The following is a 14,620-nucleotide window of genomic DNA, read 5'->3' on the forward strand; positions in this document are numbered from 1 at the left end:
GTGCTTCGACTTGCTCCGAAATGCCTTATACTCCTGGGAGTCTGCAACCTTGGTCCTGGAGAGCCCTGTGATCGGAAATTTTTATTACTCAGCACTTCATCAGTTATGAAGCAGTTAATTACGCAGATTACCCTCCTCACCTGGATTCATGAGTCTAAATAATGCGCTTATTTTAATGTGAAAACAGAAGCCAGTAGGCCCTACAGCTCCAGGGCCAGGGTGGAGCACCGCTGTGTTGAGTGACTTAGATTTGTTACTTGGTGACACCTAGTGCCCATTTAGTGCTATTACGGTTTCATAAGAGGCGAGGGTACGTAGGCACCTGAAATACATCTCATTCAAAACGATGGGCATTAATAAGGAGTCGGTGCACCCTTTGCACCGACAGCGGAGGTGATTTAAGAAATATTTAGAAACCATAACTATCTAAATTCTGCCAGTATTAGAAGTGATAGCCATTACTAAGCACATTGTTTGTGTCCAAAAAACATAGTAGAAATGTACTGGCAACATTGGTCAGATTAATATATTCTCAGTTGAGTTTGCAATAACTTAAGGTTTCTGTGCCGTTTGATCACACAGAAGACAGACATTGCTGATTTACTATCCAAACAGACCACTGACACAAAGGAGAAACCATTATAATTTGAAAGTCCTTTATTCCATATACAGAGAGAAAGAAAAGATGTAGTCCAGGGAAGGTGCCTGTGCAACAGCCACAGTAGATAGAAACACATAATCATTGAGAACAGAGTCAGATGGAAGAATGTACACCCCTCACCCAATGTTCAGAGTGTCAGATACAAACTAAAAGAACTGACATCACTGGTTACATTTCCAATAACTGCACAAACTGTACATTAGCATTCTCTACGTCTCACTCAGATAGTGAGTTAAGAGCCATGTTCTTAGCTGTGTATTAGGTTAGTTTCTGTAGAGCTGCTGTAGACAACAAGTTCCTAGGAAAGAAAAGTGTGAAAAGAGCTCATTAATTTGGCTCTCCTCGGCTGTCTAGCAAGGTGAGGACTCCACGGGCGCCTTCTGAACAATACTGCAAAGTGTGTTAACATCTGTGACTCAATTACATATGTACTCCATTTATGGCAGGCTAGAACAGGCACCTAATCCCAGTTATAAAGAGCTTATGACTGCAGAGCTGAAGTCTTACAACTGCTTGTCAGCAGGTTGCCTCAGACCGAAATAAATGTAAGGACAATGAGAGGTCCACATTGCGTTTTAGGACAATGCTTTTCTGGGCTACCAGAAAACGTTTTTAAACGGCTCTGCGAACAAAGCAACAATCACACGGAAATAAATGGGGAGGCAAGCCGAGGAGAAGGAAGCTAAATCAAATATATATATATATATCTTCCACGTCGGTCAAAGATTAATTCATCGGTACAAACAAGGTTTATAAGTCATCAAACAAAGAAAAAAAGGGGTATGGAGGCTGTACTGCAGGCAATTCTAAAGGCTACTGATTTTTTTTTTTTTTTGTCGTCTGTGGAGTAGAACAAGATTTACAAAAAGGACGCGACCATGACTAACCACCAGCACGAAAGGGCGACCTACCAAACAGCGACACTGCAGTGCTTTCAGCCGGAAAGGAGAGGCAGAACAGAGCTTAGCCTCTGAACTCCAGAGAGAGCGCTCTTCAGAGCAGTAGTCCGGTGGCCAGTCTGCGGGAGGGCCATCGCTCGCTGAGAGAGATCAGCTCTTCCCGGCTGCAAACCTATGCAACCGAAGCATAGTTACCTGCTCGTCCCTCCAAAGCCCAGAAAGAGACTTAAGAAAACGGTGTGAACATTTGTACATTGTGTATCGTATTCTTGGCTTTATGTCCAAACCAAACCTAATCGGAAAGTCTGTCCCCTGTCTGTCACACAACAGCTAGGGTAAATGCGAGTGTACAGGGCAGGAGCAGGCCATTTGATCCTCTGCATGTGTTTGTGTGTGTAATAATTTAGAGGGAGCATCCTCAAAGTGGTCCTGAAGACACTGAGTGCATGAATGTGGATGAGTGTGTACGCATGTGTTGGTTTGGACCGGTCCGGTTTGCTGGGATGTCCTCAGAGCTGTCCTGTCAGACACTTGTGTGTATCAGTGTGTAAATAAGCATTTATGCATTGGTTTGGGGTGGGGGGGTTACAATATGCTGATAGAAGCTCAGTCTGCTGAGTGTGTATATACGTGTGTTAGGAGTTGGAGGGGGCATCCTCAAAGCTGATGATGCTGGATTCCTGTCCTGTGGGGCTCTTTGAGGAGCTGGAGCTCGCCCCTCCTGCTGGTGATGTCGTCTCCCGACCCGACAGGAGTGGGACGTCGGCTCGGACCTCATCTTCATCCTCGTCCTCTTCGTCCTCCATGCTGGGCCAGGCCGACTGGTCTTCCACTCTCTTCAGCCGCTCGTTCAGGGCTTTCAGGGCCAATTGTCTGTGAAGCAGATGAAACAGCATTTCACAGTTGTCTGTGAAGCAGAGGAGACACAGTGCATTTTACAGCTGCCTGTGGAGCAGATGAGAGATAGCACTTCACAACTGTCTGTGAAGTAGGGGAGAGAGAGCACTTCACAGCTGTCTGTGAAGCAGAGGAGACAGAGCATTTCACAGCTGTCTGTGGAGCAGAGAAGAGACAGTGAATTTTACATCTGTCTGACGTGTAGACAGTATTTCACAGCTGTCTGCGAAGCAGAGAGAGAGCATTTCACAGCTGTCTGTGGAGCAGAGGAGACAGAGCATTTCACAGCTGTCTGTGAAGCAGGAAACCGAGTATTTCACAGCTGTCTGTGAAGCACAGGAGAGAGCATTTCACAGCTGTCTGTGGAGCAGAGGAGACCGAGCATTTCACAGCTGTCTGTGGAGCAGGAGACAGAGCATTTCACAGCTGTCTGTGAAGCAGGAAACCGAGTATTTCACAGCTGTCTGTGAAGCACAGGAGAGAGAATTTAACTGCTGTCTGTGGAGCAGGAAACCGAGTATTTCACAGCTGTCTGTGAAGCACAGGAGAGAGAATTTCACTGCTGTCTGTGAAGCAGGAGAGGGAGCATTTTACTGCTGTCTGTGAAGCAGAAGACCAAGCATTTCACAAATGTCTGTGAAGCAGAGGAGACATAGCATTTCATAGCTGTCTGTGAAGCAAGGAGACAGAGCATTTCACAGCTGTGTGTGAAGGAGAGGACAGCATTTCATAGCCGTCTGAAGTCTTTCTCTCAGACCAACACAGGCTAAAACATACTGTCATTTCGTCAGGTTTAAAATCTCTGTATAAAGCCCAAATATTAGTCATAACTGCAAAACTGCACATTACAGACTCTAGGTACTAATTATCTGCAATTATTTTGTGTACGTGCAACACTATGGAAACATAATGCTAGAAAACAAAACACTGAAAAAATGTTACGTTTATTAAGTGAAATTCACATTTAATTTAAATCTCAATGTATTTTTTTTAAAATCCAGCAGGAAATGCAGTAATCAAGTGCCAGTGTTTTTTAATTGAGGTATGAGGCACACAGAAAACACAAGTGTTTGCCTCTGCGGTGCTACAACACCATCCAACTGCCAGACTAATTAAAAATCAGTGAGAAACTAAAGAGCTGTGTTCATCGTCCAAAAAAGGAAAAACATTAGGATCATATTATTGTCAAGTGACTGACGCAAGAGTGGATACTGACAATAAGTCAGTACCAAGCCCTCCAGTCTTCAGAAATACAGGGAGAACGTTCTAGCAATGTGAGATAGGACTCTAAGATTATTATGACATCAGAGTTCCACCTCACCTACTCAGCTGAGTTCTAATGTCCCATGGTTCAGAGTGTACTGTACCAATGGCTTTACATAGATGGTCTGTGAGTCACTTTGGTCCTATTTGTTCTTACCCGAAGCCTCAACACAAATATTTAGCACTTTCCATTATGTTCATGGGTGTGTGCTCATCTCAAATGACCAGACGCGTGAATTGAGACACCTCTGGTTATCTGCACACACTAAGGTTTTTGTTTTTTTTTTGCAACATATAGCCTAAAATGGGCCACACCTCTATGCAGTGTCAAAGGGTAATGCAAATAAGATTATTAAAACAAGTCTATGAGGGGAAAAGACCTTCTCCTGTTCTCAGGGTTTTTTGAGAGTCTGAATATGCATCATCTTGGTTCAGATGGTCCATGGTTTACAGAAGGCATATGTTCAATGTGAAATCTATTAAATGAACCACATTAGTGTGGAGAATCCTGAGCATTCTGTTGCTGCTGTCTGGATGGAGATCAGACAGGTGAACAGCTGTAATGTTTTGCATGTACTATGCTAGGTGCCGCGACATGGACGCAGACACCCACCTTCTCCTCTCCGCGTCCTGGGGGTCTGTGCCCGGCAGGCTGATGGTGATGGAGGAGGGAGCCCCCACGTCGTAGCGCTTCACCATCTTGCGGCACACTTTGATCTTCACCAGGATGCTGTGCACCAGGCCGGCCACCAGCCCCACCACCGGCTGGAGGATCTCGGGGAAGAAGGACGCGAAGGCGAAGTGGTCCGACATGTCCCCTCGCCCGCGGCTGTGCTTCTGGTAGAAGCGGAGGTAGACCCAGCCCGAGAGCACGCCGTAGCCGTAGGCGGCCAGTGGGGCCGTGGTCTCCAGCAGGGTGGTGAGGCGCAGCACGGCCAGGGCCAGCAGGACCAGCATGGGGGCCACCTTGAGCCTGACCTGGGGCACGTGCAGCACGGTCAGGTCCCCCATGGTCTGCTTGAGAGCCACCAGCACCCCTCCCAGGAAGCCTAGCATGCCGTGCACACGCACGGCAAACAGGTAGTCCAGGTTGAAGGTGGCCACGTAAGTGAGCAGGTAGGAGAAGCCAGCCAGGAGGCCCACGGAGACATTCACCACGGCAAAGAAGATGAGGAGCTCCAGCGCCCCCCAGAGGGGCTCCAGCAGCCGGCCGGCTGCAATCATGGTCCCCAAGCTGACCACAACGTCCAGCAGGTGCTGCTCCACCACCGCATGTGTCACCAGGGTCCAGATCCAGAAGTTTGGGGGAAAGAGGTAGCCGGGCGTCACTCCCAGAACGTAAACAGTGTCCAATGCCCAGGACAGCAAGTACAGCAGAAGGACAGCTGCACAGATGGCCTTCACTACCACACTGGTGCTGGCCAATGCCGTCAGAAAGTGCTGTCGCGCAACTGGTAGGTAGCGATTCATTGTTTCTTTTGTTTCTAGTGGACACGATCTATTGGCACTACTGCTGGTATTCTAAAACTGGTCAACTCAACAAACCCGAAAAAAGCAAATGAAAACAAAAAATCCGGCACTTCACTAAAGACCAACATCCAAGGTCCAAAGTTTGGCTTCATCAAAGCAATTACCAATAATCGATGTAAAAAAATAGATAGCTAAAATCCAAGGTAAACAAAATGCATAGACTGACTACAAAGGGACTGAGGACTTCACTCGAACACTTGGCTAACTAGCAAGGGCCATAATCTTACAAATTGCACTGAATTAATGTAACGAATGTAGATGTCAACTTCTACCACTTAGCTAACAGGGGTTCAGATGGATGTCAAATGCAAAGGAAGATTATTTGAATGTTGTAAGTTACAGCCAGCGTTTAGCTAGCTGGCTATAGGGAACAACTAAAAATAATCTTTGCTGTGCCACGCAAATGCCCAGTCATTATCAAATCCACATTCATTAACTTGCTAGCCGCCACTATGACAAAATATTGCTACCTAGCTATATAACAGGCCTGGATTGATTTAGCTAGCACTAGCTAGCTACCGATTAAGCTAGCAATCGCTTGCCAGGATCAGATGTTTTCACTAATGTCACTTTATTCGCATCTTGACCAGAAAGCAAGGGATAATATTCATCCCATTTAGCTAGCTATCTAGCCAAGAAAATGACCAAATTCATTAGCAGTTGACAAACGGTAGCTGGGGATACCAGCCGGTCAACTAGCGAGGTAGCCTGCCACAAAGTTACCTAGCAAATCAGATAAGCTATTGTAGCTAACAGGCTTGTAACTTAGCTGGCTTGCCACATGTGCCTAAACATATGGCAACCAGAGCTTACTACCAAGCTCTCCAACTCTGGCAGGTTAGCTAGTGAGTGAAATCTCCTAGACGCAATTCCTCCTCAACGCAAGATAAGGAAATCAAGCTCACAGACTGTGGCCTGTGGTATTTTACAGACAGCGCTGTTATCTTACCCCACCGTAAGTGTTCAAAAAGAGGCAACCGGGAATTAGCTATCGTTAGCAAGGTAGCCAGTCACAATAACAACTCTTTCCTGCGTTTTCGACTTGTTCCCGGCCCAAGGTCCATTGGTTAGCCCGAGGAGTCTGGAATCGCAGCAGGCCTAGAAGATAAATATACGGCCGTCAAGAACACCTTTTACTACAAATAAACTCGTGATCCTGTTGCTAAGTTTCCGCGGTTCCTTGAGAAACTTTATTTTGACTTTCAAAAGCAGATTAGCCCAGGTATTTGTCGGTGTAATGTAAAGTCGAAGGCACTCCCAACATCGCACTAGCGTACGTTTGCGATGCCACCGTCATCAACACTAAGAACGTCAAGTCACGATAGCGTCGGGGGTGTGACTTGTGCGCTACAGACTCACGGGAAACGTAGTTAGTATACGTTGGTAATGTGTAAATGTAGTTGCTTGTATGGTCCTTATTAATTACCGAAACAAATTGATTGAAAGATAGATAAAAACGGTCTTGTAGTAGGTTTAAACTTGAAAGACCCTCCCTTACGTTTATATATACCTGTTGTACAGGAGATAATCTCGTCCTCATCCGATAGCTTTTTTAAAAGGTCACATCCCCTGGAGGGTCTGTAGATTCACATTTTCACTTTTATATTAGCAAGCAATTTAGACCCAAGGAATCTGACAAGGCAAGTGAACTGTAATGAACCACGTTAAATAAGTGCTGAGTAACAATGAAAAATAGCTGACCCATGCGGGCTTTCTAGGATAAGGACTGGGGGCCCTTCATCTACAACACCAGTGGAATGAAATATTTAAAGACCCCGTCACATTAAAAAAAAAAAAAAAATTTATTGGTTGTATGAAACAGATGAATGGCTACTTACCATTCCAACTTTCCAAGCAGGAAAATAATATTTCCTTTTGTTGTAAAGTATAAAATTTGTACTGATGAACTGGAGCACTGAGAGAGAATGTTCCTTCTGTAATGAACATTCTCAAGTTCACTTTTGGCAGACTGCCAACTTAATAGACTCAACAGTAGTGTTTACGTAGCTATCTGACTCAGACACTGATACACCAAACTAATGAATTGGTAGTAGGATTTGAGCAAATTCCTCAGCGCAGAGGTGCACAACTCTGGACTTGGAGGGCTGGTCTAGTGCTGGGTTTTGTTCCAAACAATTACCTTAGTTTAAGTTTCATGACTGACAGCTCTTTAAAATCCTTAGGATACACATGCAGGCTGTAGCTGTAGCTGGTGCTTTTACAAATGTCAAATCAAGATGTGATTGAGTTAATTAAATAATGAAAAATAGAAGTTGGCCCAAAATCCTGAAATGGATTGGCCCTTCTTATGTACCCCTGCCTGAGACCTACATGTAGGAGTCAATACTTGTCAACCTAAAATATGATCCTGGACCACAACCCAAGACTTTAATTAGAGCCTACAGCGACAAGTAAGCTTAGCACTTTTAAATAGCCATTCTCTTTACATGCAACTATGTGTGTGTAAACAAGGAAAGCTTTAACAAGCATTACTTGTTAACAAGCATTGGCGTTACATGACATATAATTGCACTATTTTAATTAAGAAAAAGTTTGCTGCACTTAATAGTGAACAGGGTCACCCATTTCAAATAATTTTGGATGAATTGGAAATCAAATACTGAACCAGCTTAGCTCTGTTTTCTGTTATCCACATCATGTCAAGCTAGAGCAATAAAGTATGCTGTCTGCAAAGATTGCGTCAGTAGTCATCCAGGGAAAGACTTGAAGATCCAGGGCCACAAATTCCTAGTCTTATCCCACAGTTTACATTATATTACATACATTTAGCAGACGCTTTTATCCAAAGTGACGCACAAAAGTGGATATCATGGTCACTGGAACAACTACAAAACACAGGTTCGATAAGATACCTGTGTTTTGTAGTTGTTCCAATGACCATGATATGCACTTTTATATGTCACTTTGGATAAAAGCGTTTAATTCACATTTCTTGTTCCACCCATGGTAGGAATGACTTAGCAAGCAACATTTCTTTCCAAGCAGCAAGACTCTTGTTTGCACTAAGAAACACAATGATCGTCCACATTATTTGCATACACATTTGATTTATTATTTGATGAACCGCCATGATAAAAAAAAACAACACAAAGTAGACATTACATTTTTAATGTAAAAAAGTTCTAAACAGCAGAAGTGCTACTACAAATAACAAGAACAGAGCCAAAAAAATACAATGTAATCAACAATAATTTCCTTGGTTGAACTGAAACTCCACTAAAGGAGCATGCCCAATCAAAGCATTCTGGCAGACCAGGAAGAGCAGCAGTGTGAACTTAACACTCAATGCCTGAAAACATACAGCCAATCAGAGCATCCAAACATTGGAACACATTACATCATCATTAGGTCATGCTCACTAATTGTGCTGTATGCAGTTCAAATAAGCAGCGTGTGCACCAATGTCCTTCACTTGTCTACTGCAAGTAACGAATACAGAAAAGACACAATTAGCAGTTTTTGACCCAAAGGAGGCGTGAGGGGACCTAGCATACCAATGGCCTTTAATATACTGCTTTACCCAGCAGCATGTAAGTAACATTTCCATTGGATGGCTCTCCTCCTTTAGCTGAAGAAGGCAGCAAGTAGCAGTACTGCCCTTTTTATAACATGTTACTCTGCTTAAAAATATATCCTGTTGTATTACTGCAAGGGAACCAGTGAAATAAACAAATAATGCAAGTTTCCTCACAACATATGTAGTTCCTTTTTTTTTTTTGGAAACCCATCCCTGTGGGACATCCCTGTGACATCTCCCTTACAGTACGTCCCTGCCCTTGTTTGAAAGGTCTGTTTTCAGAATGGAAAAGTAGGACTGCTTTACAGCCCCAAAGGAGATGCCTCCAGGCCTCCACACACCTCCCCTATGGTGTATGGATCACAATACAGAACACACAGCCAAACACAGCAATACAGATCTGAACCAAAGGAGCACTAGCAAGCCCACCCTACCTAGCCCCACCCCCACATTTCTTTGAAGAAGCTACACAACATTGGCAAACAGACATCGAACAATCTCTTGTACACGTAAAACAAATGTTGGGTCTGTCCTCAAAGTTATCTTTTTTTAAGGTTTATTTCTATTTCAGTGTAGTAACAACGTCATGATAAGTTACAAAAAAAAGCACTTTGTCTTGAGATATAATGAAACAGAACTCTTGCATAGCTAATGATTTAATCTAAGGCTTCTAGAAGTAATAATTATCTGATCAATAACATGGGGAAAAATTCTACAGCTTTAGTCGGCAGTCTTAGGAAATGATAATGGACGCATTCACAAAATACACCATTGAGTCTTTGAATTCACTTCCAGTGCTAATGCCTCATTTCCCTTCACAATGAATGTAAATGCTAACTGCATGCGCATACGAGCTGCTAAATAGACAATGAGTAATAAATGTGTCTGGATGTATTTAGTCTCTGGTTGGATTTGTAACATTCATTCAGCAGCACAGATGGTTAACACTGGGGTACACAACTCCAAATGAAAATCTCTTGGAATATTTAACAAATTTAACAGATTTGTTTGGTTGGAAAAAAAAATCCAAGTATTTTTTAACATTGATAAAAAAATAAGACAATGGTTTCAACTTCAGATATTCAACTTCACTTATTTGTACCACAGGATTTGAAAAGAAAGCAAAAAAAAAAAAAAAAAGTCACAGGGGAAGTGTCAAACATGTTTGAACCATCAGCAACTGTATGGTGAGGAAAGTTCAGCTACAATTGTCTTTGGCAACTGCCAGTACAAGACCACCAGCACCAGGCTCCAAACAGTCCAAATCAGTTTAGGAGAGTACATATATTCTTCTTTTTTTAACCTATCCTCAATTCTGAAGGATGATCGATGTCAATTCCACATCTAGCCAACAACAGTTAAAATAAATTGCTGGTGATAGACTATGAAAATTACATTATTGTGCAATGCCACAGAGAGCGCCACCTGCAGGACAGACGATGGAACAGATGCAGGAGCACTGGTTTACCATCTGCTATACTATAGTGTGTTCAGGGCTGATGAAACACTTCTGATGTGTCTTTCCAACTTGAGATACAGTGCTACGGTCATTCGCCAGAGATGGTGAGATGGAAAATAGCCATTTGTACAGCTTTTTGTGTTGAACAAATTTTCCCAAGGGTCAAGGTAGCATAAAAAAGAGAGAAAAAAAAACAATGTAATCACTGATCTGTTGTTCTTGGTATAAAATTAAATCCACTTAGAAAAAGAAAGCTGTTTTTGGTTAATATTTAATTCTACAGCAGTGTAATGTCTTGTGTCAAACATTCATAGTCAGGCTAACCATAACCAATGCTTTCTGCAACCTAAAAGGGGCCATTTTGGTAGATTTTAAAGCATGACTATTCAAGCTTATTCTAAAAACTATTTAAAATGCATGGGTTGCATGGCCAAGATGATTATCTACACGGATATAATCTAAAAGAATCTAAGGTGGAACTGTACAATTGTTCTTCCTCTGCTATGACCCTTGTGCCACATTTTAAGGCCCTTGTGACTCCGTTATGCTACTGGTTCTGGGGCTAAGGTGTTTCACAGAGTAAATGCGCCAAGAACGGCATTCAAAATATTTTATTTTATTTACAAACTTGAAAAACAAACAAACAAAAAAACGGAAATAATTTGAATCTGTCTCATGTTACAGACATCAAATGATTGTGTCCATACAGGTCGGGGTCTGTGCTCTTATCTAGGCTTCCTGTTCATTCCGGCTGCAGACAACAGCATACGCGAGCAGAAAAAGATAAAGCCAGTCCATCACTGACTGAATGCTTTAACAAATATAAACTTTAATTCAAGTAGACAGCTATAATAAAAGCAGTCAGGGCAACACATTTGAAAAGCGAATACTTGGGGGAACTACTTTTTATTTCCTATCAATAAATTCAAATTGTTTTAACGCTATTTATTTTCTCAGTGTGTTCATGAGGTGAGCACCCTGACTGGGCGTGGCCATTGGTCCTGATTTTTACACACACTTTGGTCATATGCCGATTTCTCCTTTCCTGCCTCAGGAAACACAACAATGTACGTGACCAACTTACGAAAATAAAAAAATAATATCCCCCAAAATAAAAATATTAAAACAAAAAAAAAAATAGCATACAAAAATAAAAATACAAATGAATAAATATACACCATCATAAATAAATTAATTTGGAAAACTCATACATTGGAAAAAAAAAACACAGGTAAACTAACATTAAGTATTGTATAAAAGAACAGGTAATTTATGAAAACATCGCTGAAACTATGCAGCCTCCATTTTGAGAGAGAACAGAAACAAGGAGTCTGAACTACCAGCAGTTTGAACTCAGCTGGTGAAAGAGTTCCAACTTCAGGGAAGGGTGAGGCAGTTCGAAGCTTCAGCCTTGCTTCAGTTAGGACAATGGAGCTGGGGTGTGGGTGGTGTGTGAGTGCGTGGGTGTGGAGAGGGGGTAACGGATCTCAAGATCGGCTTGGGGTGAAGGTATTGGGCTGTTCGTTCTCGGCCAGGATCAGGATTTATTTTTGGCCCAAACATTTGTAAACAAAATGACAGACCAACCTCCCTGACTCCCAAGAACATTTGAGAATCTGGTTATAGAGACTAGGCGTCTCTGTTAAAAACCAGCAGTAACCACCTCCTCTCTGAATGGTCAATACAGGAAGAGATGTGCCAATACAGCAGGTTTACTTCTGGGGTGCTTTTTACGGAAAGAAATGAGCCCAATGGTCAAATGATGTGGCGAGTCCCATTCACAGTCTGTAAGCTCGATTATGAATATTTGGTGCAAGGTCTATAAAGGATTTTCACCATGTCTATAAAAATCCCTTTGCACCCAACGCCAAAGTGTAACGGAAAAAAAAAAAACTCAGCAGCGGTGATCTGGAGTCACACCTCTGACTGACCAAGGTGCTGGAGGAAAGAAGAACATTATGTATATGTACATGGGTTGTTTAGTTCAACAAACTGAATTTTTAATTTAACTCAAATCATACCTTTACTTTCCAAAAGTTTTACATTTTTTCAAATTTCTGTCTCAGTGCAGAAGGTGCAGGGGAACAGGTGTTAGATCAGTGTGTTGTTTTAGACCAGTCAATGGAGAATTGACGGGTCTTTACAGGAAACCATGACAAAATGACAAATGGATGGACATAGCATAAGACAGAGCTACTGACCTGACGTAGGGTCAATTTTCAAGACAGACACTCGATTTTCCTGCGGTTTGTTTTCTCGTGTTTGCGGCACTTAACGCAGCTACAGTAAGACAAAGTGGACAGGAGTCTGATCCGGAGCGAATCGGTCTCCCCATGAACTGGTGGACATTCTGTGAGATGGAGGCAAGGCAATTGGAATCGCTGCCCTTTGGACAGTGTGAGCTACTCCTGCTGTACTGGCGGCAGTTACCTGCCCCTGTGCACTGTAACGTGCAGGCAATCCGTTTCAAAGTATCGATAACAACAACAAAACAAAATATATTTCCCAAAAATAATGCCAGGGCCGGAGCCCCGCGCCCAAGATTTATCATTAAAGGCTGAAATGAAAATACATTCTTTTTTAGTTTAAGGTTTTTAGTCTTTCTTTTTTGTCTCGGTTGTTTTTTTTCCCCTCTCTTGTAACTAACCTGGAGCACAGCTTATTTCTCAACCACAAGAAGCCAACCTTTTCTTTTCTGTCACCACTTCCCACCACTCCTCCCTAAAGGAAAATGCCCCGTCTGCATTTTAAAGGACAAAGCATTTTTCTTTTTAACCCTCTGGGCAATTTTATGATTATGACCATTTATAAAATCTTATTAATAGTAGCAATAATAAGAATATTTATAATCAAAACAATCAGGTCAATGATATTTTTCCTCCATTCCAACAGGCACTACTATAAACTATGACTATCAAACAAGCAAATTAACTAACCTAAAATCACCTGCTGGAAAAATGCAAACAGTTCAAGCAGACAACTGCACTGGTCTGCCAGACACTCTCCAAGTAGACGGTGCCCCTAGAGGCAGGGGGGAGTCTCTGCAGGTCTAAGCCCTCCTGGCAGTTAAGTCAGTGATGGTCCAGTACAGGGCAGCAACTGGAAGCCCCACGTTCCGTAAGTCCACTGATTCATCTAACCTCTCTCGTGCTCAGTTCCTGTGACAGTTTCCGTCATCTTAAATAAGATATTCAGCATAAGGATTTGTTTCCCAGTCCGGTCTCTGTATGGGGTCCCCTCTCAGTCTCTCCAGAGGTAGGGAGATGGGCTGGGCTTGCATGTGTGGAGAACTCTCTCTCCTCCCCTACTCACCCATCTGGACCCTGCCCCCACCCCAGATTCCCCCGGGCCTTCTCCTCCCTCCTCTAAGCGTTCACTGTCCCGTCACTTCGATGACGTCATCGTCCGAGCTGCTCCCGCCGTTCTCGGCGACGGCGTGGGCGTTGGCCCGCCGCAGCGCCGCGCCCAGCAGGCTGGGGGAGGAGTAGTGGGACAGGAAGCTGGATCCGGCCGGGCCCGGGGTGGCGGGGAGGCCCCCGGGGAGCAGCGAGGCGGGGTACATTCGGGGCTCGTAGGACAGGGGGAAGCCGGGCGGCAGCATGCCCGCCATGCCCGAGCCCAGCATGAAGGGGGGCAGGGAGGCCGAGCCGGTGGCGCCGGAGGACGAGGGCACCGACGCGCTGGACGAGGAGGCGCCCGAGGACGAGGAGCTGGGCAGGCTGCTGCCCCCCAGGCCGAAGGGGTCGGGGGTGACGGGGAACATGAGCCGCGGGTCGCCCAGCTGCCCGTGGGGCTGGAAGTACGACGAGCCGGCGCCCATGAACATGGCGTGGCCCATGGAGCCCAGCAGGGCGGGGCTGAGGCCCACGGGCGGCAGGCCGTAGCCGCCGCCCAGCGGGAGGCCCTGCAGCGGCAGCGGCATGGAGGTCCGTTTGGCGGGGGGCTTGGCGGCGTGCTCCTCGGAGGAGGGCGTGGAGGGCTTGCGTTTGGTGCCGCGCAGGTCCAGGGCGGTCGGGGTGTTGGCGCCGGGCTGCCCCGCCCCCTCGCCCTTGGCGGCGGCGGCGCCGCCCCCGCTGCCGTCCAGCGGCCTGTCCTGCACTCCTGCCGCCAGGTCCGACCCCCCCGCCGTGTACCTGCGCAGCTCGCTGAGGATCTCCGGCCCGTCCGGGGAGAGGGGGCGGGTCAGGCTGTCTGGGGTAAGGCGCTTGCGGTCCGGGGACGAGCAGCCGTTACTGCCGTTGCTGGGGGTCTCCGCGGATGACCTCTGAGTGTCTGAGGGGGGACAGAGAGGGGGGTTGGGAGGGAGTTAGTGTCGCTGTGGAAACCAGAGGGACCTGCAAAGCAGGTGTCACTTCATGCCGTTATCTTCAGAA

General features: G+C 44.9%; 2 protein-coding genes across 3 annotated transcripts in view; both read right to left on the bottom strand.

The window, feature by feature from the left end:
• Positions 1 to 639: 639 nt before the first annotated feature.
• Positions 640 to 6,564, bottom strand: tmem115 (transmembrane protein 115). Its single transcript, XM_035383023.1, has 2 exons — positions 4,334 to 6,564; positions 640 to 2,433 (listed from the first exon to the last, which is right to left on the bottom strand). The coding sequence occupies exons 1-2, from the start codon at positions 5,188 to 5,190 to the stop codon at positions 2,196 to 2,198; spliced, it is 1,095 nt and encodes a 364-aa protein (XP_035238914.1). The 5' UTR covers positions 5,191 to 6,564; the 3' UTR covers positions 640 to 2,195.
• A 1,799-nt stretch (positions 6,565 to 8,363) lies between these two features.
• rad54l2 (RAD54 like 2) overlaps positions 8,364 to 14,620 on the bottom strand; it is a 54,231-nt gene continuing 47,974 nt past the window's right edge. For both annotated transcript variants that reach the window (XM_035383008.1, XM_035383009.1), the window contains one exon: positions 8,364 to 14,519. In XM_035383008.1, coding sequence (XP_035238899.1) covers positions 13,621 to 14,519 — 899 coding nt within the window. In that variant the 3' untranslated portion in view covers positions 8,364 to 13,620. The remainder of the gene's footprint in view (positions 14,520 to 14,620) is intronic.

This window comes from Anguilla anguilla, chromosome 11, assembly GCF_013347855.1.
Source record: "Anguilla anguilla isolate fAngAng1 chromosome 11, fAngAng1.pri, whole genome shotgun sequence".
Taxonomy (NCBI): Eukaryota; Metazoa; Chordata; class Actinopteri; order Anguilliformes; family Anguillidae; genus Anguilla; species Anguilla anguilla.